We start from the raw sequence: 25,632 nt of genomic DNA, 5'->3' as shown, positions 1-25,632 counted from the left end.
GCTCAATATTTCAAAAAAGCGACGAAACGGAGAACTGAGAAGTAGGCTATCTCGTGTCAGAATATAAAAGCTTGCGTTTCAGGAAGGAGCATTCGTTTGAAATTGAGGTTTCAAAGAATATGATAGGACTCGTTCGGACTAAATTTCGAATCCTTAAGCCTAACGCTCTTCCTACCTTAGAAGCTAGTCAGTGCTATACTAGCCAAGTACCGATTAAGGCTGCGAAGAACCAAGATGTTACCAAACTGAAAAAATACTTGCGCCAAGAAACATGATAGACCAACTCGTTACAACGGAAGATGCATTCTTTAATGCACAAAACTCAGACTATGAAAACTAAAGAGTTACTTTTTACACAAACTGCTTTTATCTTAAGCAATGAACTGAAAAACTGCTTTTACTGTACATAACAAAAGTCTCAGATTTCTTTTATGATGAATGTATTTTGATGACATTGGGGCAAGGTCAGTGGCGTACCTAGCGAGAGCGCCTCTCCCCCTGCGTGGCTTTTGTCACTGCATCTTCAGCTAAAAAATGCTCCGTTTTTTTCTAAAAAAGTTGTTTTTCAAAACAAAAAAGGTCTTCAACCTCGAGAGGGGGCCTTATACGTGGGGCTCTTTGGGTGCGGGCCCCCTGCGACTGCAGGGGTTCCTACGCCAGTGAGCAAGGTACTATCTATCAATATATCCAAGCAAAGCGCAGTGCATTACAAATTTGTGAGGCCCTAAATATAAGGGTCCGAATCCAGTGAGTTTTACGATCCGTACCGCATAAACTATAACGCAGAGCAACACACAATACAGCTCTTTTGTTGCCTATTCCCATGAGTGACTTACCCACATTAACCAGGCTTTGATATCTTTAACAAAAAAAATTGTGAAGTTTTTTTTGATTTTTTCGAAATAGTATCACTTGGACTGGGGTCATTCTCAGGTATTCAATTGGTAGTGCATTTTATATGCGGTACCGGTACTGCAAAACTCCTTAGGAACGCTTAAGTCAATCAGGTAAAATTTTATTGAAGTAGCCTACTGTAGAGCTGAAGCTTATCTTGCCCAAATCCTGGAAGTAGTAAAAGTAACTTTTTGCCCAGCTTAACGTCACTAAAAACAATTGCGTAAAAAATAAAACACGAGTATGCGTGTTTTTGTGAACAAAATTGAAAGGAGTTTCCTCGTTGTCAAGCACACTCCCATTTCTAAGTCTAGGTCAGTTCTCTCTTGCATTTCTCACGAAAATTAGAAAATTTATGTTCATAGAGTCATGAAGACACAAATGGACGATTATTTTCATGGCTTCCTAACAGACACCGAGAGCAGCCATTCTTTAGTTTCATCCTGCAAGTAGCTAAGCGGTTAGATGCCTCCAAGGATAAGAAAATCTTCTTGATTTGAAACTTCTGCTAGATATAAGTTCACAAGCTCCCAATTTAAGCCTTTCTGATAAGAACTAATCCATATACAGTACGTTTCCCATGAACTGGTGGTTTATGTAACTACGACCGCTGGACATCAAATTGTAAATCACAAATCACTTTAAGGTGTACGATAAGGCGTGTCTGTTCGTATTCTAAAACGATAACAAAACTTGTCCAGTAGGAACGTGAAATTTCAGAAAATAACACACACACGATGAACAGCAGTCACTGTGGAGACAGAAGTCAGTGTGTGAGTAAAGTCAACGTTGTGGTGAAAAGTCAGTTTTAAAGTTGAGTTAGAGTTAAAAACAAACTTTTAGGCTTAGACTAACAACCGGCCACGTAAAATAAAGAACCGTAAATACAACATGACAAGGTTTCAATTTTACAAAACGGGGTGAAAAAGTCAGAGTATAGAATCTGGAAAATATTGAATTAAAGAAATAGAAAGCTTGGCCAATAGTAATTGCCAGTTAATCTTTGTAGCTATCAAACAATTTTGATGTTTTGATCTGATTAGAATGCATTTACGAAACAGGGCCATGTAACAGGTGCAATGGTGGTCCCAGATATTATTTTGACACAGCGTGTCAAAAATGAACTTTTAAGATTTTGTTTATGAAGACCAATCACTTTAACCCCATGGCTTACTGACAATAAATGAGCAAAATACTGTAATCACTCGCTGTGCATGAAATTCTGCATCAACGGAATGACGCCGCTCGAAAATAGAAAACTCAGCAAATCGAAACAATAATGAATGCACAGAGGACGCGATCGCCCAATTATAAAAAAAAAAAAAAACAAGAGGCGCACCAATGGTTATGACAGAAGCATCGAACAAGGCAATGCTCAGTAGACACACCTGCGAACATCGAAAGTGACGCAAATCTGACGTTAAAATTGATAAACATCTATTCCGGAAATTTTAGACAAATTTAAAAGAGAATTTACCCAGACAGCAAATCAACCGTTTTTTTACATTGATCTAGCGTCTGCAGACCTTGAATGAATGTAAAAATGATTGATTTACTGTCTGAATACAAATGACGTGCCGACAAAGTGTACAAATGTACATCTACGTATAAACAGGGCTTGTTTGATTTCTAAAAGCATGCTTGATGAAAAAATCTAAGCAAATTCAGGAAATACAGTGAAAAGTACAATTAGCGAGGAAGTTTTTCACAAATTTGAAATCACGAAAAAGTTCAAACGGTGGTAAAGTTGAATTTCTTAGGGCTGTTATCAAATCAACCGCAACAGAAATGAGGAACAATTTGCGGTGTACGCGCCAGATGTGCAGTACTTTCGGGCGATATTCAAACGGGAAACATGGAATCAACGTGCCGTTCTAATCCTTCAGCACTCTCACAGTCGGTCGAATAAAACCGACATCGTTTTCCGCTCCTTCACCTGCTAACAACCACATACTTTGCATCTATCATGAGCACTTACTCTTCTCGCGTTTATTTCTTTTTGATTTTCAAAACGAGAGGAGGCGCCTTTTGATTGGGTGAAGTTTGTCCTACAAGCGAGTACTCATCGCCACTTGTGCTTCCGCGCAATGGCGTCGATTCACGCGACACTGGCTTCGCAACCCATTGTCCCGACGAACTCATGCTTGATTTGAATGTTGGTTTGTCGTCGTCCGATATCAGCGACTCTTCGTCCGAACTGCTCTCGTTCGAAGAATCGAGATCTGATTCGTTGTAGTAGTAGAAGTCGTCCTTCTGAGTTGATTTGTATCTTTTTGGATAGGAATGTGTCGAAGTGGTGACAGGACTCATGGTTTGCAACATACTCGCCCTGGTCTGTCGACCACGCCTGTTTGATACAGATGACGTGGTCGAGTCGTCACTGTGACGGTTATCATCACGTGACATGACCGATGTGTGAGAATTGGTGCGTGGCCGCTTTGTTACAGGATGGTCGTTCATTCTGGGTATCTTGTGTTTTGGAGCGGTGTTGGTGTCCACATTGTTGTGAGCGGTAATTGGTCGAAAATTGGAGTTGGGTTCAAAATCCTTCGGCAGTTTCTTGAGACACACGATCGGTTCTTTGTGCAGCTCGTCCATATCGTCCTTGCCCAAAGGAAACGATCGCTTCTCCCACGAGTCATAGTTCGAGTTTTCGCGGTGAAGCAATTGAGCGTCATCGGAAGATATCGAGTCAGGAAGTCGGCGTCTTTCCATCGGGTGGATCGATGAATTGCTGTAAAGTGATTGGTCTGACGAAGAGCGCCTCGATCGTACTGTTGATAAAAATATAATCAACACAAAACCGAACAAAATATTTACAGTTAAGATCTTCGCTGATAAAAAAATTATTTCTTGCTTTAATTGTATTGACCAAGCGAGCAGAAAAACAGAAAATAATTATATATTTACAATTGAAGTTATAAATTCAAACCAGGGTTGTAAAAAAGCCAAGCTTTTTTAAATAAAACCCCGACAACCCGGGTTTTCATGTGTAAAAACGGGATTTTTGGTTAAAAAAAAAACGGGTTTCATGGGCAAAAGTGGGTTTTACCACGTGAAAAAAGCCGAAATAATTTTGTATGGGCAACTTGTTAATTGGTTTACAAGTAAATTCACTATTATTTATGCAATATGCATTGCATACATGTGAAAAACCATGCTCCTAGTCAGTGACTTGCTGGTTGGTTGCTAAATGTAACACGAATTTTATTCCTTTTTTTTGAAGTTGTAGCAATAGTTGCAACAAAACTAACGCTTGAAGAGATTACAATCCTGATGAACAATAAAAGAACAGCACACCCACCAGCTACCCACTACAACTCTGATTCAAACCACACTACTACAACCAGTGTAATATTTTTCAATTGCTCTAAAAGCCAAACAAAATGCCATAATTTTTCTTCTCTACCTTTTTTATCCTAGAACTGAGAATCTTTGCATCTGCCTTCTACAATATAATTCCCTATCGGAACCACAAAAAATGAACAGCCATTGCAGTTACCAACATTCTCTCATATCGAGCGATGTTCAAATAACAAGCTGTTTCTGATCTGTTAATTAAATCCACGAAGACGTTAACAGAACACTTCAGGAAGCAACTTTTTATATTTCCACGCCGAAATGTCAAACGATTTTATGTCGTAGCATCTTACCCATAGCAGGAGACGCTGGAGCGACGTCAGGAGTGGCCGGGAAAGTGAATTCTGTCGGAGAAAACGGAGTGGTGGGGCTAGAACGAAGGGATGGATAGAAAAACGATGACGCTTCTTCATCAAGGGACAGATTAGCCCGACTCATTGATCTGTTGAGAAATAAAATGACTTTTTATGTACTGCGCTAATATATGATGTTGAAATGTGCAGTGAAAATACTCTACACTCATTAAACGACTAAACCGAAAATAGGCTAAGCCTAAAGTTAAGGTCAAGGATTGGTCTTGGCACCTTGTTCCGTTTTTCTTTGTAATATTCCATTCGACGTAAGCCATGTATTTCTTCTTTTCCAAAATCTCGTATCGATCGTGGCGAATTTGGTAAGAGTCATTTGTTAAATCTTCAGCTTCCTCAGATGTGTTCATGACTAAGATACGACAAAGTCGATTATAAAAACTGGATTATAAAAATTAAATTTATTACACTACTGACTACGGGTAGAGGTGAACGGTGTTTTTAAACCCCAGCTCAAGCCGGAAATCGAGCCAGGATCGTATCGTATAATTCGAAAACGAGTACCTTATCCCATGTACTACTACCGTTACAGCACTTCATACTCTATATAAAAAAATATTACGGTTCTACGTCTCCAGGATAGTTTAATGAAGACGGTTATCCATTACACTTTTAAGTTGATAGGACTTATTATTTGGCAAATATAACTTTGCCATAGAGACCGGATAATATTTACCTTGGTTTTGTTCAGAATTCTTTGCCGTTCTCCAGCTACAAAACAATACATGAAGTTCACGTTATATACACGTTCATGTCACTCAGAGTGGGATTGTTAATTTCCGCTGCTAGCTTTTGAGGTCAGTTTTGTTTACACATCGGTATATACACCGCTCCTGACGTCATGTTACCAAGAAATTATCCTCAACCAATGAGTCTACAACACTTGCTTATTAAAATAGCCTACAAACACTGGAAATGAAGGTCCCAAGAAAATGTAAGAGAGTAAGCATTGCTCTATCCATGACGACACGAGTCGGCCAGATGGAACTAGAAGGTTGAACTGGGCTAGAATACCAGCAAAACCACGTCCAGTGAAAGTACCAATTGTCACAAACCATAGTTGCTGTAGAATTTTTCACATGGGTATCATAACTCTGGTCTGTGGGTCGCATGGAAATTAAATTGTAGCCATTTTCAAACATTAAACATCATTTACAACGCAATGAAGCAGGCTTCCGAAAAAATTGATGTTGACAGGTTGCCATGCGTAATCAAGGACAACACGGTAAGTGCGTAAGTTTGAAAAATAGTTCACTTTTAGTTAGAACCTACTCAAAAAACATTTAATAAACAGAACATTACTTCACCATTGAAAAGTCAGTAGTCCATTGCTTTACTGCAGCCTCAAAGCTGTTCAGCAAAAATTCCCTAAACTTAATATTCATACCCGGGTGTTAAAATTTCTTTGTACTGTAGCTTCTCTATTCGAGCAGCGGTCAACCCATGTGGTATCACTATGTTGTTGATATCGAAGGCTTGGTCAGTGGCTCGCTTGCGTTTCAAAACAGCCTGAAATTTTGTGAGAAGTTGTTGGAAGTGAACAAAAAACTCCATCGTTTCAAGGATAATATATCGAGTAGAAAAACGCAATGCTAGTCTTACGGAACACAACTTTCACAACGTCAAGTGTATCATCTCGCGCCAAAGACCAGCATGCAGTATCGCCATGACAAAGAACTTGCCTGGTAGTGAGGATTGTTGGAGTGACTGGCCGACAAATCAAACACCGGAGTACCGGATTCGCTACGATGGTGGCTGCTCTCCGAGTCCGAGTCAACAGACATGGCTCGGTGCCTCTTGTTGTAGTCAGAAACCGTCTGTAACCATTCGATAGTGTTGAAACATAAAGCAGTCATCAACTTGGCCACTTACGCTACTAGCGCTGTCTACAAATAACAATAATTTATTTCACACCAATTGGGTGCGAAATAGCGTCAATCAAGTGTAGCGTCAATTACACCCATCGCATGAAAGTTTGTGCTGGTTTTCTTTGCCGTCAATTAGTTTTGGTAATAGGAAAGTTCCATGAAAACTGAGTTTATTGGATGTCGTATTATATGTTCCAACCAGAGAATGTTGAAGTTTGCTGATTTGTTGAAGCAAGGAAGTTTCTCTCACAGCACGATATGTTCACTGTTCAGGGGTCTGCTACTATTCGGTGAGTCTGATTCGGTGAGTTTCTAACCTCTAACCCCTAACCTCTAACCCTAAAACATGAATAGGGATCGGACTCACCAAATCGGACTCACCGAATCGGACACACCGAAACGGGCCATTCCGACTGTTCAGCCAATAAAAATTTGAAAAATCTTCTTAATAGTTGTATGTGGAATGTGTTAATGGTATTTTGAAGTTTTAATGACGCGCACACAATAAATACATACAACTGAGTAGATACTGACCTGCGCCAAACTTCTTCGTCTTCTGTGGTCATGCGAAGAGCGATCGTCCACCGAAGTATTACGTTGCAGCGCGCTGACCGATCGCATCAGTTTATCAGCTCGTTCTAAAACGACAGTCGCCGACCCAGGCCGCGGTTTTATCTTATCCGCCAAACAATTTTCTCGACGTTTCGCCTCCTTCTCTTTTAGCTTTCTCCTGTCAACACAGAAGTCATTTAATCACAAATAGCAAGATACTACCTGACGGGTAGGCCTATACGTTTTGCAACAAATCAAAGGATTGGTCAATCGGAATAGAAAACAGAGTTTTTTTTCTTACTTCTCAGCAAAAACACAGCTTGCACAGTTCAGGAAAGGTGGTTTGTGTTTTATCACGTAAGGATCGTATTTATCTCTCTTGTACTCTAAAGGATTGGGATTATCAACCCCAACATGATATACACCAGAAGTTAATGCAGAACTCTCCTTGCCTGTGTACTCTTAAACATTAAACAGAATCACTTGCAGTTAAAATGTCGTGAGTTAAAGACCAAATTGAAGCAGAATCAACAAACTATAAGGCTACTCATACAGATATTAAAATATCATATCGAAATACCAGCACTAGATGGCATCAGTAAGCTGAACACAAAACAAGCTTACGCAACTTCATGAAATAGCAACCAGCAGTTTCACACAGAAGAATCTGCTGGCACACTTTAACAATAACAGAAACACGATCTAAAAACTGCGCCATTGACTTAGTCTTCTTCCGTAAACTCACAAAACAAACACGTAGTAGTACTTTCCTAGCGGGTTTTGTAACACTATTTTATCAGAACTGATTACATCGTCAATCCTTGAAATTAAACGTGGTGATAATGTTTTTTTTATTGTTATGTAATATTGCGGGCTGCCTTTGAGAACGACAACGTCTGGGCTGCGTTTAGCAGAAAAAAAAAACGTCGAGACCCACACAGCAAACTTAAAAACCCAATCTTTAGCACATTACAGCCGATTTGGTCGTATCTTTGCCTTTGCGTTCAATTCTTGCTGCATGTGCCGTTCGCTGGGTTTTTACCATACAGTCAAAAGGGGTACAAATACCAGTTAAGCACGAGACATTTTACGTCGCTCCTCCATACCAAATGAGCACCAAAACTGTGACACATGCGAAGTGAAACCACTGTGTGCACAAAACTAATTTGCCATTCACCAGATGAACAATGAGTAGACGACGTAACCATACTGAGCTTTTGTAAGGAGAATAAGCCACCAGGCTAATTACTTTAATTGTTGTTGCTTCAATTGGTCATTTATGAATAATTAAATACAGCCATTATAAATTAACGAAAAACAATGCGTGTTAAGTTAAAACTGGTTCACCAAAATTATTAGTGAAAGCAGCGCTTGGTAGCACATAGATATCCTTCCAGCCAGAAGATTACAAAGACATTGAAGTATGAAATATATTTTCAGCTTTTTACCTTTTTTCTGCAGTACTTTCCGATTTCTTTAAGTTGTGGGCAAATCGCAAATTGTTGGTCATCATAAACCCGTTCAATCGGGTCGAAATAGAAACATCTAATCAAAAGATATCGCTTGTTTATTCACTCAGCTGGGATGTGTGCATGAAGTAATGCAGTCGCGAGTAATACAAACCTTCCGAAGCGGACAAAATTTTGTGATACGAGTGATCGTGGTGCGTTGCTCGGCTCGACGCGGATGAGTGAACTATACCACGTGACTTGCCATCACCTCGGTGAAACGGTGTGTGCTTTGAGAATTTCCTTTCCATGATCGCGCACTCATTTCGCACAGTAGGTGGCTTCGATTTCTGTACAAAAACATCCTTTGTTTGGCTAGAAACTAACATAGAACTGGCAAACACCCTTCACATTTCATTACTGATGTTTAAAAACTACCAAATATTCCACATCTTTCTGTGAATTATCTAATATCTACTCTACATCGCTTCTCGATACACAATTACCATAGAAACGCATATGAACCTTGTCGCTAAGAAGTGACACGTCAGAAGCGCGAACGAGTCTTCTATGACGTATGCGACATTTGAGAGGCCTTGTTCGTGCAGCAGTAGAGTGCTTTTGATCGGTAGTGGACAAGTTCGCATCTGTGAGTTCATCTTTCTCCAATGAGCTGCAAAATAAAAAATAATAGAGATAATTAAACATACATTTGATGAATGCAAATTAGCAGTATGTCACACAATATATCAAAAAGTAAGCAGGCGATTAACAAAATTGGTAGTGGTATACACTTATACACCTCCAGGAGAAAAAGTGTTAGTTTTGCTGAAGCATTATATGAATATACGATTTTCGACTGATGGATTAACTCAGTTACACGCAAAACAAAGACTTCATTCGCAAAATACATTAACACGTAGTTCTGGAGAACTAACCTAACATAACAAGACTTTTCCAACGTTAATAAAACTTTGGGTATTTAAAATGCCAACTTTTAACCAGGAACAGTTCATCTTTAAAAAGTAAATTCTAAATTTTCTGTCTCTGAACACGATTTTCACCGGCAAGATAAACTCTCGTATTCAGGACAAGACCGCAATACATAACTACATCGATCTCAACAAAACACATTCAAATGACTTAATTGTGTTACAAACGCAACAGTATAAAAGTTAAAGCAAATAAACTTGTACAAAAGTTGAATGAATGATGTTGAAAATACCAGTAGCAAGTGCTGCGTTTTCAAATTAACGCGAACGTCTAGTGAACTTAATTTCATTGTAATATGAAATGCCATGTGAAAAAGTGGGAAACAGCATGTAAGATCCTGAGTAAACCATGCAAACACAGGGCTTCGTAATTTCCGTAGTAACGAAATTGCATGTTACATAACCTATGCAGACGAAACAAAGCATACCGTATGTCAGGCACACAAGCAATTGCTGGGATAAGAATAACTGTCCACAAACTTGCCAACTTCATATTAAATTAGAGAAATAAAACAAAGTAACTTCAGCGGGTTTAACATGATGTATTACATACCAATTACACAAATATAACATAATTAAAAATAAACTCTAACGTTTTCGACAGGTACGTGTGTCCTCATCAGGAATTACATATCTGCAATATATATATTATACATAAAATGAAAATTGAAAAAAACAGATTTTTTCCACCGTATAATTTACTTGTAATAATTTCTGTGTCACTCGTTCAGTTTGTGCTTTTCAGTCTGGAGCGTCGTTAGTATACAGTTACAGTAATAGTGCAAAGTAAAATTTACCTTACAATTTTCATTTTATGTATATTGCAGATATGTAATTCCTGATGAGGACACACGTACGTGTCGAAAACGTTAGAGTTTATTTTTAATTATGTTATATTTGTGTATGTAATACATCATGTTAAACTCGCTGAAGTTACTTTGTTTTATTTCTCTATGGTTCAACAAAGCAAACTCTCTACCAAAGCTTTATCATATTAAATTGTAGTACAGTATATACTGTACAATGTACAACAATGATTATACCACATAACTAAGGTTGGATGGTAATATACCGTTTTCACAAAAGCAACAGATAAAAAAAAACACTTTCCGCCTGCTAAAAACCAGTATACAGTCTTCTTACTACATTATATTTAACGTCTTCCCAATGAAGCAATGTAAAAAGAACTAATTTTCCTCAGTGAGTGAGGAAATTGCTTGGCAGCTTCGTGTGGCAGTTTCATACGTTTAGTTCGTGATAAGCCTATTTTGTTGACGTAACAAATGTCAAATAAACATTACAAAACCAACACGTGGCACCACAACGCATGCCACACCCTAGCTAGCCAACAAAGGGTGCCGATTCAAAATTGTTCGCGCGACGTTCACACGATGAAAACATCCTTTACTAGTTTGCTAAATCATTGTATATTCCCCCAGAGACTATTTGTGAACTGTGTATCTGCATCACTGCGTGGTGTGAGATGTGGTGAGATAATATTACAGTTTGACCCTTTTCATATTGCAACAGCGCAATCGCGATGTTTAGTGAAAAAGCATGATATCAAACTAATACCAAAAATAACAACAATGGACTGCAATGTGTTTAAATGGGTCGCTTGTTTTGTTGGTAAATGTTTGCAAACATATAACGGAATTACAATTCGACAATTTTACATAAGGCGCAAACCAACAGTGAATGCCCGAAGCAAAAATATAGAAACGGAAGTTGTCGTCACGATGCGTGCCATGTGTGATAATGCCAACAAACATGAGTGGCGCATTATTCAAACTTCACAGAAATCACACCACCAGCAAGACAGACAGCCAGATTCTGAAAATACGAAAATTTTGTACCTACACGAACAAACCAACTTAACCATTGCGGTGAAACCAACCAAACCTCGGGACGGCAAATTTTTAGCAGAAGTTTCTCAAATGCACCAGTATTTTTTTAAATACATACTTCGGTACGTACTTAAACTAAAGTAGGATTTGGAAAACCGGGTAAATATGAATGGTCAGACAAAGTTTAAAGCTCTCCCTAGGAGGCCACATCCCGGAAACCAAGATCTGTCATTTGCATTGATTTAACATCTGCAGACGTTGAATCAATATAAAAATGACGGATTTTGCCTGTTTGGGTTCCTGCTGAATTGATTAAAATTGTACAAAAATAAGTTTTATCATTTCTACGCACTTTGAATTCTGTTTATTGGTTTCTCGTGCTTCGGGATTGTAAGGCAGTGTTGTTCTTGATACTTTGTCTCCATTGTCAAGAATTCGACAGTCTTGATGGTTCTGTAACAAGAAATACGTTAAAAAACATTAGTGGAAATGACTGTGGTTTCAAGAACGAATACATTGTCCGATCAATCTTCAGGTAACCTACAAGTTGATAAAAGTACAACGAATATGGACTTTTCTGTGGCGAAATAATAACCAAGTTGTTGACTGGTTGTGGGTCATCGATGCCACATTAATCACGTGACATAACTATGACGCTCGCATTTTTGCATCGTGACATCAGCAATATGCGTCACGTGATCTGATTGCAAGGCAAACAATGCATTGCTGATGGTTCCAGCATCGGTGGTTAAACATCAACGAATGACAAAGCAGAAAAATTAAAACCGCTGATTGCGAACACATGCGCTTGGTCAATTATATGATTCAAATAAAAAGAAAAAGATTTAGCTAAAAATCGGTGCTGCACATTCGCATAATTTGCCAGAGCGAAGCTGACGAAAAAAAGCACAACATTATAAATCGGACCCTGAAAAAGACAAGTATGCCACGTGTCCGAAAGTTTGGTTGTCAAGCAGTTGTACTTTTACTGAAAACCGAATTGTAGAAGTTGGACAAAGGCCATGCATTTTATCCAAAACCATACATTTGAAGTAGCTGTACAACTTAAATACAAAATTTGCTTTGAGATGAAAAGGGATAAAAACAATTGCTGCGCGGAAACAATCGGCCACCCCCACTAGTGGGGAACAAACCGACGATGGATTATGATGATGACGACTCGGGGGTAGCATTCAATCATCAAATTAGGCAATCATCTTTTCTGTACTCATAAGATTAAGAGTAAAGACTGTATATTCCGCATATAACAAAAGACAAGCTCAATTCTTGAAGAAAAGGGTGGATCACGTTACCTTAGTTGGATCAGTACGAGGCTTGTGACCGTTGGGTTGTTGCTCCAAAACTACTTTTTCCTAAACATGAAAAACTTTATGAGAACTGTGTCGCTTGAATAGCAGAAAAAACAAGTTGAAAGGTTCTCGCTAATATCATTATGAAGAATGAGCACGAGCAGTCTTACTATTTTGTGGGTTTTTATTATTGCTCCACAAAAACTCATTTCACTGCACATTTGGAACATAATCTAAGTTAAAACCAAAAACATGCAGTCGGTGGTGTGTGTTTCTTTGGGGAATAGAAGCGAACTGGAACCTTTCCACAATAGTTTATTTCAAAATAATTACTTTATGTTGGAGACTATGTAACAGCGTGACATGCATATGGACACATATACGAATAGCATACCGCATCGGATACCAATAGCCACATTACTGTAGCCTGTCCTTTCAAAAGCTGATCGACACGCAAAAACTTTTTTACCATTGAACCAGTCATTTGTAGAGACAATACAAGAAAACCGTTTGTCAACACTTACTTTAGCTGTTCGTAACTGGCGATGTAGCTCACTTTGATGTTGGATTTTAAACTCAAGGCCGGTCACTTGCGCATCCAGCCACGTCCATCTGTGTCCCACTGATGTTCTGCCATGAGCCCAAGTCCACAAAGCTGTCTTTTGACTGTCAAGATAGAAATGTGAAGCTTAGTTAACTAAAATGACATGTGCGATCACCATGATAAACGGTTGTTGATGCTTGGTGGCATAGTTGCTTACATTGGCAGTGATGAAAAATCACTGTTGTTAGATCTTTCTGTATTTTCTGGAAAGTTTTTCGTTGGCTCTTCAATTGGTTCCTCATCTGAACTTTCATCTGTCAGGTCAGGATCAACTACAACTCTCATCCTGCGCAGGTCCTTTTCCAAAATTCCTAGTTTGCAAAGATAGCAAATCTTAACGTGATTGATAAAAGTTAGAGAATATGATTATTATTTAAACATAAAAATCAAGCCGAGCTGGAACCAGTGAAAGATCGTTCTAAAAGCTTAATGTGCTGTGCTTGTCTTTAGCACTGTGAAATATGTTGAAAATTCATTAGGTTGGGGCCAGGTTTTGACCTAACAGATTCGCTACAGGAACACTTTCGTGAGCAATTTCCTGAGTATAACACTAGCTGGAAACAAATTAAAAAAAGGCGTCACATGCATTGAGAGGTGGACCACAAAACAGCACTTATATCAGATGTAGTAGTAGCAAAAATAACGACATGTTTGCATTGCTTCAGCAGGCTTGCAAGCTCTCGGTTGAGAAGTCGTCAAATGGTCTCCGAAACTATCGCGCCGGCAGACCATGTTTGGTCGCCGGCTTCCAAAAGCCTACATATCTCAACTCTGTTGGTATTTCAAAGTGTTTTTCTTCTTTCGAATTGGCAACCTTTTTTCACAAGCAAAGCAAAGTCTCTCATAAACCGACAAGAAATTTTGCTGAGAAAAGCTTTGCAAAAAGGCAGAGCGTCGACCTATAAAAGCTGAAAGACTAGCTCTGCACTACATGGGAAGCAGTGCAGGCTAGTTAAATGCAACTGCAAAATTTTTCAGGGCCTTGTTTGCGTTGTTTTTACTTTCAGAGTGAATGTAAAAATAAAAAATTAATAAACAGATTTTCAAAAACACGATTTTTATTTTTTGGCTGCCGGGAAGAAGCTCTGGTAGGCCATGCTTGGTCGCCGGGAAAATGGAGTTTAGATTAGAGGCCCGCTTTAGAAAACTATCTTACCTATATGGGTGGTGTGGTTGCCAGAAGATTGAACTCCAGGTTGATGACGCATAGTTGTATCAAAAGGCATGAGGTCAGATTTAACTGTTGAATTGCAATTTGGAAAAGAAAACTTGTCTTCGTGAAAGTTTCCAAATTGACTTTTATAACTCGCCGATGAAGCAGAAAAGCGTAACCTGCCACGTTTGCCTAATAAAGACAGTTGATTTCTGGCGTGTCGGGCCATTCCTGCAGCACGTAGTTTGTTCAATCTTTGCCTCAAAAGATGAATACGGTTTTCTAAGCCAATCGTGCACTTCAGCACGTCTTCATGTTGCGACGTCTGTTGCGCGCACAGTTCCTTGACATTGGATATGCGACCAAATACGGGAGCTTTCTTCAAATGTTTAAAGTCTAAATTTCTGGTAGAACTGGGATCTTTTTCGCACACGTTGTTCGAAAGAATTTCCGTCGATTCTTTATCTTTTTTATAATTTCTTGTTACAGAAGCAGCAAACTCTTGTAGAGTGTTTGTTACTTTCAAAGATAAGTTTTGCATATGATTTCCAGCGATGATGTTTTGCGCTAACCCAATTAAATCAGGAACCTTATTCAAACACTTCTCACTATTTGGAGGAAAATTGTTTGTCGTAGAAATTGTATCACATTCATGCGCCGTTGATGCTGTGTTTGAAGGAAATACGTTTGAAACGTTTGTTGATTGGTTAACAATGCTAGCTGAAGTAGAAGAGTTCAAGCAAGAAGAGTGTGAGACAGTTGTATGATCGGATTCAGTAGATGAAACTGGTTCAGTCAAACAAGAAACTAATTCATTGTTAATGGTGGCGTTAATTACAGAGTTTGTGAGTGGAAGTGTTCGTAAATTCGCATCTGTTTGATCGCTTTGGGTCAAAACATTCAAAGCATCTAAAGCAATAGCAGATGATTTCAAGTTGACATCAACTGCATTACATTTCAGGGCTCTTAGTTGGACTTCGTCTTCGTTATGTTGCCCAATGTGTTCAAACGACTGTTGCACAGTTTCTATGCCACCAGTAACATGTACAGTTTTCGAAGTCCTTTCATCATTCAAGTTCGGCATCGTTACTTGGAAAGGCACAATGTCAAATTTGGCAGCGTTGCTTTCTAGGGAATCAGCACCTTGATTTGCACTTGCGGGTCTTTCAGCTGGTAAATCTGTAACTTTCGATGGTGGTTGATTACAGGAGTTTGTTATTGACGCATCTTCGCCTTTAACTTTTGTTTGCCTAACTATCTCTAATTTTTCCGATCTTGAATTCAATGAATGCGACATTCGATTATTTTCAGTCTCTTTATCTGTAGGTGAAACTGCTTGCAAAGGTAGAGTGTCTTTCCTTTTATGAATGCTACTAGTGGTTGTATGAGAGTCTGTTTCAGAACTGTTTCTTCCGTTATTAGCATTTACGCTTGTGGCAATAACTGCTGTAACTGCTATCGTACTGGATGTTAGTGCTGTTGAAGACGTGGTTTTTAATGCACTTTTTAATGCCGCCGTCGTGGTGATTGCAGTGCTATTTAATGGTGCAGATACGGCGTTGCATTCATCAACACTCAGAAATGAAGAAACTAAGGTGCAAGCGAGCCCTTCCACCGCAGAAGAGTCACTTTCTTGCCTGGCAGTAATATTCAATTCATCATCATCATGTTTCGCAGGAGTCAAAACATCCGCAGCTTTTGTCCTACCTGGTGATGCCGATGCACGAGATAAATTAAATGTATTGGAATGTTCATTATGGCAGTGAACACGAGATGAGGGTGTATCACTTGGTGCATCAGAAGAGGTCGGACTAATACACAGCAATGTTGCCGCAGGCGACTGAATGTCATCAGTGTTTCTTCCTTTTTCATTGTTTTTGTGCGCTGCCTGCCATCCATTCGCACCGACTCTTGTGCATGCATCACCAGCACCCAAACGGCTAAATGTGCTGGCAGGAGTTATCTCACGCGAATCTGTATTTGAAAAAAAACAAAAAAAACATAATTATTGAAATACTAACAAGCCTAGATAACATGGTAAATTCTTCCTAACAAAGGAACATAATTAATAATTATAATAACTAATAATAACTATACAACAACTAATAATAACCAATAATAACTAACAAGCCTAGACAACATGGTAAATTCTTCCCAACAAAGGAACATAATTAATAATTATATATACAAAAGTAAACTCTAACTAAAGGATGAGCCAATATTACCATCCATGTAGTTTCTATAACACACTGCACTTACCTATATTCTTGGAAACCACAGAAGCAACATCACCAGAACAGCCTTTGTTAGGAAACGTACTTTTAGGTGGAGTTTGGTATTGAGCTAAGTTGAAACGTTGATTGGGGTTTTTCATAAAATCTGTTGCATTTATTTCGTCCTTCACAGCAAAAGGTGAAAATCCGCCATTCACCTAAACAATGGCAAGTTATATACTAATTACATACACTTTGGAGTTAAACAATCAAACGAACAATTAATTTTTCATCTTATAAATACTTGACCCGTTGTGCTGCGTAATCCAGTTTTCATTTCATGTGAACAAGATAAGCAGCTTGTTAAATTGTTTAGATCGGACCATTATTTGTTATAGTATATACTGCATGTTTTTCAATTACTTCGTATATAATACAATGTTTTCTTTTAGGCTTCAAACGGCTATATACGTCGTAACGTCGCTGCAAACGTTCGCTTTCTTTTTGCTTATAATGTTAAATGTCACGATCTTGCTCAGCTATGTCTGTTTATTGTCAAAGATAAACAGATGAAACCCAGCAAGGCAGCAACCACACGGCATTTAACATAATATATTAAACTGAACATAAACTATCTACGAACGTTTTCGGCCATACACAATTACACATGTGTTATGGTTTATAGTTCATATTGATAGTTTATGTTCATACACATGTGCATAGGCGTCGATTTTTTCTTAGAAGAGAGGAATTCTGGGTGGGCAAGAGTTTTCAAACAGATTTCATTGAATGTGTGTTTGCAAATTCGCAATGGTTCAGTTTTCGAAATGAGCATATTTTTACTTTGGCAAAAACGTTGCCGAGGCCAAACGGCAAAATTTGAAATTGCCGCGGCAATTACTGTGAATATTTATTAGGAAAAGATATTGTACTAAAACATGTAAAACGAGAAGCGAAAAATATACTAGAGTAGTCTATTACGAACGCATTTTTGATTTATTGTGGTGTAATAATACCAAAATTAGTGATAAAGCGAGCAACGCGATACGCACGCTGTTACGGTAATTCACGTTAAAAACTCACCGGGAGGGGAAAGTAAGTTAATTTTGGGTTGATTCAACGTTCGAGTCAGCACAAATCGATTTAATTTTTCCGGCGGGTTATATTGCGTAACAACAATGCCCAATAAGAAAGTTACGTTTGTTTTACATTAATTCGACATCTAGCGATGTTGAATTATCATAAAATAACGTGAATTACTCAACCAGGTACAGGTAACATATTAATAGCTCCCTGCGAGAAGATCGCCTCGATTTACGTAAGCTTATAAGCCAACATAATTTCGGCACAATTGGGACACTGCGAGCAACACAAAGTCTGTTTGATGAACTAGTCAGAATCGGTATCATCAGATGCTGTATCAGCTGGACGAGATAACGGAAAGCGAGGCGCAACAAGGAGTAGATGCTTACAATAATTTGACGTCTACTGGAGTTAAATCAATGCAAATAGCAGGCCTTGAAACAACTTTTTTTTTCCGGCGGCCAAACGTGTCCGACTGAAGCAAGCTGTTCGGCGGTAGGCACTTTAACATTACCCACTGGTCGAAGAGGTACGCAATCATGCGTGACATGTTCAATCAATATTTGTGTTTTAGTCACAATTTCGACTTGTTAAAGTGGCTACCATTAAGATCCTTCTTGCACTCAGTTCAGTTGCAGAAGAAAAAATAGTATTAGCAGAGGGTGGGAATCGAACCCACGAAATCGAAATTACTATACTCCTCTGCCCTAACCATTAAGCAACGGTGGTTGTGGTGAAGCATTCAGTTAAATTTCTTTGTATCAAAATTTTTGATCAGAATACACGTCACGAGTCACATGACTGAAATCAGCTGAATCGCGAATGAACATGTCACGCATGATTGCGTACCTCTTCGACCAGTGGGTAATGTTAAAGTGCTTACCCTGTTCGGCGGCCAATCACAAGCACATGGCGGCCATCGGAACTTCGACACACATTTTTACTTCGGCAGAAGCGAAAAATATACTAGAGTAGTCTATCACGACCGCACTGTTTGATTTGTTGTGATGTAATAATGCCAAAAGTAGCGATAAAGCGAGCTACAAGATACGCACGTGGCACGCTGTTGCAGGAATTCACGTTAAATAACTCACGGGGAAAAGTAAGTTAATTTTGGGTTGATTCAACGTTCGAGTCAGCACAAATCGATTTAATTTTTCCGCTCGGTTATATTGCGTAACAACAATGCCCAATAAGAAAGTTAAGTTTGTTTTACATTAATTCGACATCTAGCAACGTTGAATTATCATAAAATAACGTCAATTGCTCAACCAGATACAGGTAACAAATTAATAGCTCCCTGCGAGAAGATTGCCTCGATTTACGTATACACTAACATAATTTCGGCACAATTGGGATACTGCGAACAACACAAAGTCTGTTTGATAAAGAACTAGCAGTCAGAATCGGAATCATCAGATGCTGTATCGGAGCACGAGGTTGTCGCGTCATCACTGGAATCAGACACATCAAGAGGCTCATAGCTTGGCTGTAAATCTATACCGTCTTTGCCGTTTGCAATGAAGCGTCCACGTTTTGCGGCTTTCGGGCTTTGATACCACTCCACAGGCCTCTTTTTTTTTCATAAAGATCCATCAGGGTGTTGACTAGGGAATAAATCTATGCTGTGCCATAACGACTGGGAGGAATGTTTAACCCTAACATTACAAGCGCTCGTGTGGCCTCGGCATTTTCATTGCCGACGATAATTTTGAGGACTGAATTTATCGCATTAATAAAGTGTATTGTGGGGTCACTTGCATCCAGCTTATCGTCAGACATCAGCTGCTTGATCACTCAATAATGTTAACAATTCAAGCATTATACAGGGTGTATTGTGATTTATCGAGTGCTTTAACTCTTTTCTAGTCCTTTGTGATTATAAGTGGCAAAGTACTACTACTTTATTTACAAGGCCGCTTGTGTAAAATTTTCTCGGAACTTCATGGCGGACAAATGCGGCCGACGGAAGGGCGAGACCCGGCGGACAAAATGTCGGTTTTTGTAGGTTAATCGCGGCGATGGCCGCCTTCAGTTTCGAGGCCTGAATTATAGGGTGATATTTTTATAAAAGATTCTCCCAGCTGGGCACGTGTCTAAGCGCCGGCGAAGTAGGAAGTAACCCAAATAAAACATCCAGCAATAGTAAGATTGAATTAACATTCTAGTCTGGTGTAGTCTAAGAAAATCAGTTTTTTCTTGTAATCTTGTTGTCCTTACAATCACCTCGGCAATTGCCGACGCTAATTTCGAAAAGTGTGGTTAGTCTTTCTCACAAAGACTGTGTTTAGCGTCGCTGCAGCAATTAAGCTTTAATAGGTTGGATGTTTTCTTTCTTGCATCTTGCGATCTTATGAGCGCTGCTAAACTAAACAAACTTCTTTTATGTTTTCCTTTGCGACCTAAAAAGCGCGTGACTCGTGACCTGTTATCTTTAAAGTGGCGCCTTCGGATTTGCCGCATTTGTAAAAGCGATTGTTTTTAGTACGTCTTTAGTTTGTATCGGTTATTTTATTGTCATGTTCATTATTATGTCATATTCACATTCCCTTACGCTGACCGGGAACTGAAGTTTGATTGTGACGTAACGAAAGTGAAACCATTCGGAGAAAAGATCAAATTGCCGACGCAAATTTGGAGAAAAGATCAAACGTGGCTTTCTCTCACCAGGAATTGCCAGCTGTGGCAGTTGCCGTAGCAACAACAATGCAGTGCGTACCGTCGTTTTTCCACGCAGCGTTGTTACGGAATTGCTTTGTTCTGTCGGATACCTAGCGAGAGACATAGCGTAAAACAAGAAGTTGCGCTGCAGTTGGTTGGATAGTCCAGCGTTTAAGAAAAACGGAAATAATTGTAACGAACACTTCATAGGTGGCATGAAAACAGGGTGGGCGAAACATATTTTGCCCACCCTCGTTTCACGGCAGGGTGGGCGTCGCCCACCCTGCCCACCCTATTTCGACGCCCATGCACATGTGTATGGCCGAAAACGTTTGTAGATAGTTTATGTTATGTTAAATGCCATGTGGTTGCTTGGTTTCATCTGTTTATGGTTGAAGAAAGTCACCTCTTCACCAAAATTGTATTGACAAAAAATTAACAAATCTATGAAATATGTGAGATTTTGGAGTTTTCTATAAAATCATTCATTGTAATGATAAAGCTTTGGTAGAGAGTTTGCTTTGTTGTAACATAGACAGACAGACTGGTTGGCATGCAGATGTATGTTTATTGTCGGAATGGCCCGTTTCGGTGAGTCCGATCCCTTAACAGGGGATTTTTTCAATTTTTTTTTTAATTATAGGGTACCGTGGCCTAATTATCATCGGAATGGCCCGTTTCGGTGAGTCCGATTCGGTGAGTCCGATCCCTTAACGGGGGATTTTTTCAATTTTTTTTTTTAATTATCATTGCCGTTTTAGGGTTAGGGGTTTGGGGTTAGGGGTTAGAGGTTAGGAACTCACCGAATCAGACTCACCGAATCGGACTCACCGAATCGGACTCACCGAATAGTAGCAGACCCAATTATCATTGCCGTTTTAGGGTTAGGGGTTAGGAGTTAGGGTTAGAGGTTAGGAACTCACCGAATCAGACTCACCGAATCGGACTCACCGAATCGGACTCACCGAATAGTAGCAGACACGTTTATTGTATATGATTCATTATAATAAGTTAAAAAGCAAATACGATATCATATATAATTATATATCTGACCGGATGAGTGTTTTAAGTGGTCGTTTACAGCTTGCTACAGTTTCTATTTCAATGTACTGCAGGTTAGCACAACACATGTAAAAAAAGGCTAATATCATTACTGCAGTGACCTACAAACAGTGATCAAATTTTTTAAATTGATTTTCACAGCAAACTAACCTGATCAAAAACATTGCTGTCTAGTCGTATAGCAGATGGAGATAGTTTTAAGTTTTTGATAGCTGTAGTAGCAGATTCGTGTTCGATTGTATGCAAGGCCGGGGCCATACTTTCATCAGAATCTCTGTCCATTCGTCATATCACCACCAACAATCGGTAACCAACTGAAGTACAAAATAAATTTATAATTAGTACAAAAGTTAGCTATAAAAATCGTACAATCTATACATCTGAAAAGGGCATGATAAATCCATCTGAAATTTTCTACCAGTTAGACAAACTTACCTGAAGGATTACGTGGAAGAAATAGCATAATCTTGTAGTCTCATAGTTAAAATTAATGTTCATATATTATCGCACTAAACACCTGTAAAAAAAATAGGTTGGTTTAAATTCAAACATAAAGAATTACATCTCAGTGAAAAATTTACAGTTGGTGAAATGTTTTTATAGTTGACTAGTTTGGCTGGTGGAAACTTTAACCATATCATCATACGAAAAGATGTTTTTTGGTGACTAGTTCTGTACTGCCAGTGCCAACTACCAAGGAATAAATTGAACTACATATATAAACTATGGCAACAAAACTATATGAAAATTTGCAAAGGGACATTTACTGTTTATTTATTCCATATTAAACAGACTACCTCAAAATTGAAATATATACAAGTAATCCCAAAGTTTGCAATGTTGGCTGCGTAGCTGAGAACATCTGTGCGACATTCGAAAGGACGTGGGTTCGACACCGCTCCAGAGCACATGATTGTGTCTCAGCGAAAGACAGTTAATGGCAAGCCAAAATAAGGGGAGCACCTGACTCAAAACCTATGTCACTTTGCTGCTTCCTGTCGTCTGTTGTATTGCAGGGTTACGTATGTTATTGCAATGGTTGCAAATAAAAGTATGATTATTATTATTGCACAGCACTACAACATAAAGTATTGAAGTCGTCATTAAAATTTTTAAGCAAAAAACTTGTATTTTACAAAAAAAAATTATCCTCCCCCCCTGAAATCTACAGGCCATTCTATATCTTTCCTATCACATAACTAGTAACTACAACTAAAAAACAACTTTAAGTGAAGATCAAATATGGGACGAATCAAACATGAACCATTCTGTTGTAAAAATTTATGAGAATATTATAAAAAACACTCAATAAAACATGACTGGACCTCTAATTGCCACACGTAATTACTAATTTCAATTTGATTTTTTCATTGCAGTAATCTTTCAATGTTGCTGGGCAGTTCAGCTTCTTTTTTTTTCAGTTCAGTGTCAGCAGTAGACATGCGTTTCCTTTTGTTTGTGCCGATACCAGGTAGATCACTCCTTTTAAACAGGAGTTGTTTAATTAAATTAACGTAAAGTTGTCAATGTTGCTTCTTATCAATCAACAAAAAGGTTAAAACGGGAAAAGTGCACCACAAATACGGTATATATATAAAACACTTGCTACTACACATCTCTTGCAATCATAGGGCTTGCAAACGAGTTTCAAAAATATGGCAAAAAGAAACGTTAACAATAACGTAGTATTGACATTTCTCACTTGCCCGGTAACAGGCGTCACACAGCAATAAGGAAAAAAGATAGTTACAATGACCTCTCTTCTATTTAAGAGCCACGTGACTTAAGAGTATAAACACATAAAGTGTGTTTGCGCGCGCAATCCCGATTTCCAATAGCACGCAGATCGAACAACTCGTCAAAAACATGCCAGAAAAAGCAAGCCCTGGCCGACTAAAACATTTTTCGCAATTTGCTTCTGAGGCGGCTTAATCATTAACTTTTGATGGCCAACAGGTACTACTACATTAGAAATTGGTTATGTAATGTTATGGCTAAACACGAAAAAGTTAAAGTAGTACAGAGAAGGGTATTTCAATTTTTTGCCAACTGCGTATAATAATTTAAAAAATAGGAGCTAAGGTCTTTCAACCTCTGTTTTGGCTCCTCGATATTTGAGGATGAAAACTTACAAATGGAACCTTCATTTAGGATACAACAAACAATTAAACATGAATAAGAAATAATGTGAAATGAGAAATAACTAAACAAAATCAGTCAGGTTCAGAAACTTGTATAATTTATAAATAAAGCTTTCGCCACCATAAAGACGGCTTATTCAGTATTTTATTCAAATACAATGATAATGATACCAAATTTGTCATGCAGTTAGCAAAAGATTTTCCTTTGCGTCAGCTTTTTACACTACCGTAATTTAAACAAAGTATTACCTGACAGAAGTTGTGCACAAAGCTGGGGAACCTGCCAAAGCAGTTACAACTTAAATAACCTTTACAATAAGATGCTTTTTAACAGCGTCTACATAAAATGGCAAAAAGCAGGTGCCAGTACTTTGACTTTTTGTGAAATGGAGATTTGTGGGGAGTAGGGTCATAAAATCTGGGGGATTGAGACTATGCAGATAACGTGGCTTTGTGATATATTTTTAGTGAAATTCTTCACTTGAATGTACCACTTCTACCAAGTCCGGATGCATATTCAAATCATTAAATAAATTTATTGGATCAAAGAAAAGCACAAATCAAGAAATACAACAATGATGCAATCATTTTGCTTGCTTCAACAAATGCGCCCTGAAATAGTACACACAAAAAAGTCTTACCAATCCAAACACTCACAAAACCACAAAGCCAATAACTTCTTTACAACAAAAGCTCAGACAGTTGGATGTCTGCAAGAACAAGCAGATAGTCCAACAATCTTGGTTGGTGGCATTCAGTGACAATGCATCACGCATGAGGTAAAACACGATTTTAGAGAACAAATCAAAATGCAAAAAAGTATATATAGACAAGAAAGATGGTCGCAAGAGCTATGAAAAATAGTGCCGAAGAGGAAGTTAACAAAATGAGAGAGTCGAAACAAAGCATTGGAATCCCATTTCAAAAACAACATTAAACAAGAAAAATACGTGTAAAAGTAGATGTAAACTTGTTTTTCAGCCAGGAAAGTTAGAACATGAAAAATGTTAAGAAAATGTATGCCATCATATCATAAACGTTGATCTAGATTCTAGATCAAAGTGCATAAATACCAGGGCTGTGGAGTCGGGCAAAAAACATATATACAACGCTCACTTATCAGTTTATAACTGGTGGACTCCAACTTCAGTGCTGCAAGGTTTTTAAGTTTTTTTTTTTCTTCAAATGTAAAAGCAATTACGTTGTGGTCAAAATAGACCTTTCCCGCAGCTCTGTGCAATGAAACGTGACGTTGAAAACAATTACGCTGGCTGCTTCATTAGCAAGCACCAAATTGCTTGTGAATACTTGATAACTTGTTGAGTAGTTAGTAGCCTAGAATCTTCGTAAAACATGGAATCAACATTAAAAAACAAGGATTTGACAGGTAAATTTTATTCAAGTTACTTTTGTATGAAAAACAAGCCAAGTGATAGGCCTACAATGATAAGCCACTTATTTAGTGGGTTCTAGTAACTGCGCATAAGCTATGGCGCTTGAAGGAATTGCTGGTAGTGTGTTAATGTCTAAACAAAACGCTGTTGATCTGCAATTCTGATAGACTTGAAATTTCTTTCTGGTTTAGCTACTATGTCTTATAATAATAAGTGAAAATTACTGTCTTATTTGCTACAATAGCCTAAGTAGGGTAGGCTAAGTGGTTTTCAGTTTGTAGCTTTTTTTGCTTCTTTACTTGTGAAAGCAATGCAGCCTATCACTTATGGTCTACTTGCACTGAATATGAACCAACTGAAGTAGGCTAACAAGCTGGACTGCCATTCAATCAGGGCCATAGCCTAACTTCGTCAGTTGGGGCTCCGATACAATTATGAGGCCTCCATTTGTTTCTGTGCTTAGGCTATTATAGAACGTAGAAATGACGCATGTAAAGCTCGCATGAGCTACACACCACGAAACACCGGTGTCTATCGTTATCAATTCTTGCTACAATCAGCTGCTGACAAACATTTATTGTTACTATAAGCTTATACCTTGTTTTGGCCGCTTTTAGCTCAATTGCCCAACGGGTCAACCTATTGATAAAGACGTAGGTTATGGGCACACACTTCCCATTTG

General features: G+C 38.5%; 1 protein-coding gene across 1 annotated transcript; it reads right to left on the bottom strand.

The window, feature by feature from the left end:
* Positions 1-1,543: 1,543 nt before the first annotated feature.
* On the bottom strand, positions 1,544-21,934 carry LOC145777274 (uncharacterized). The gene is made up of 18 exons (XM_082588619.1): positions 21,851-21,934; positions 21,566-21,729; positions 16,656-16,827; positions 14,400-16,370; positions 13,401-13,554; positions 13,164-13,305; positions 12,643-12,702; positions 11,682-11,782; positions 9,016-9,163; positions 8,666-8,840; positions 8,491-8,587; positions 7,025-7,220; positions 6,305-6,439; positions 6,010-6,131; positions 5,299-5,333; positions 4,839-4,974; positions 4,548-4,696; positions 1,544-3,668 (listed from the first exon to the last, which is right to left on the bottom strand). The coding sequence occupies exons 2-18, from the start codon at positions 21,695-21,697 to the stop codon at positions 2,884-2,886; spliced, it is 4,710 nt and encodes a 1,569-aa protein (XP_082444745.1). The 5' UTR covers positions 21,698-21,729; positions 21,851-21,934; the 3' UTR covers positions 1,544-2,883.
* Between the last annotated feature and the right edge of the window lie 3,698 nt (positions 21,935-25,632).

The sequence above is a fragment of the Aplidium turbinatum genome, chromosome 9, assembly GCF_918807975.1.
Source record: "Aplidium turbinatum chromosome 9, kaAplTurb1.1, whole genome shotgun sequence".
NCBI lineage: Eukaryota > Metazoa > Chordata > Ascidiacea > Aplousobranchia > Polyclinidae > Aplidium > Aplidium turbinatum.
The sequence above is the reverse complement of the archived record's forward strand: the minus strand, read 5'-3'. Positions and strand labels throughout refer to the sequence as shown.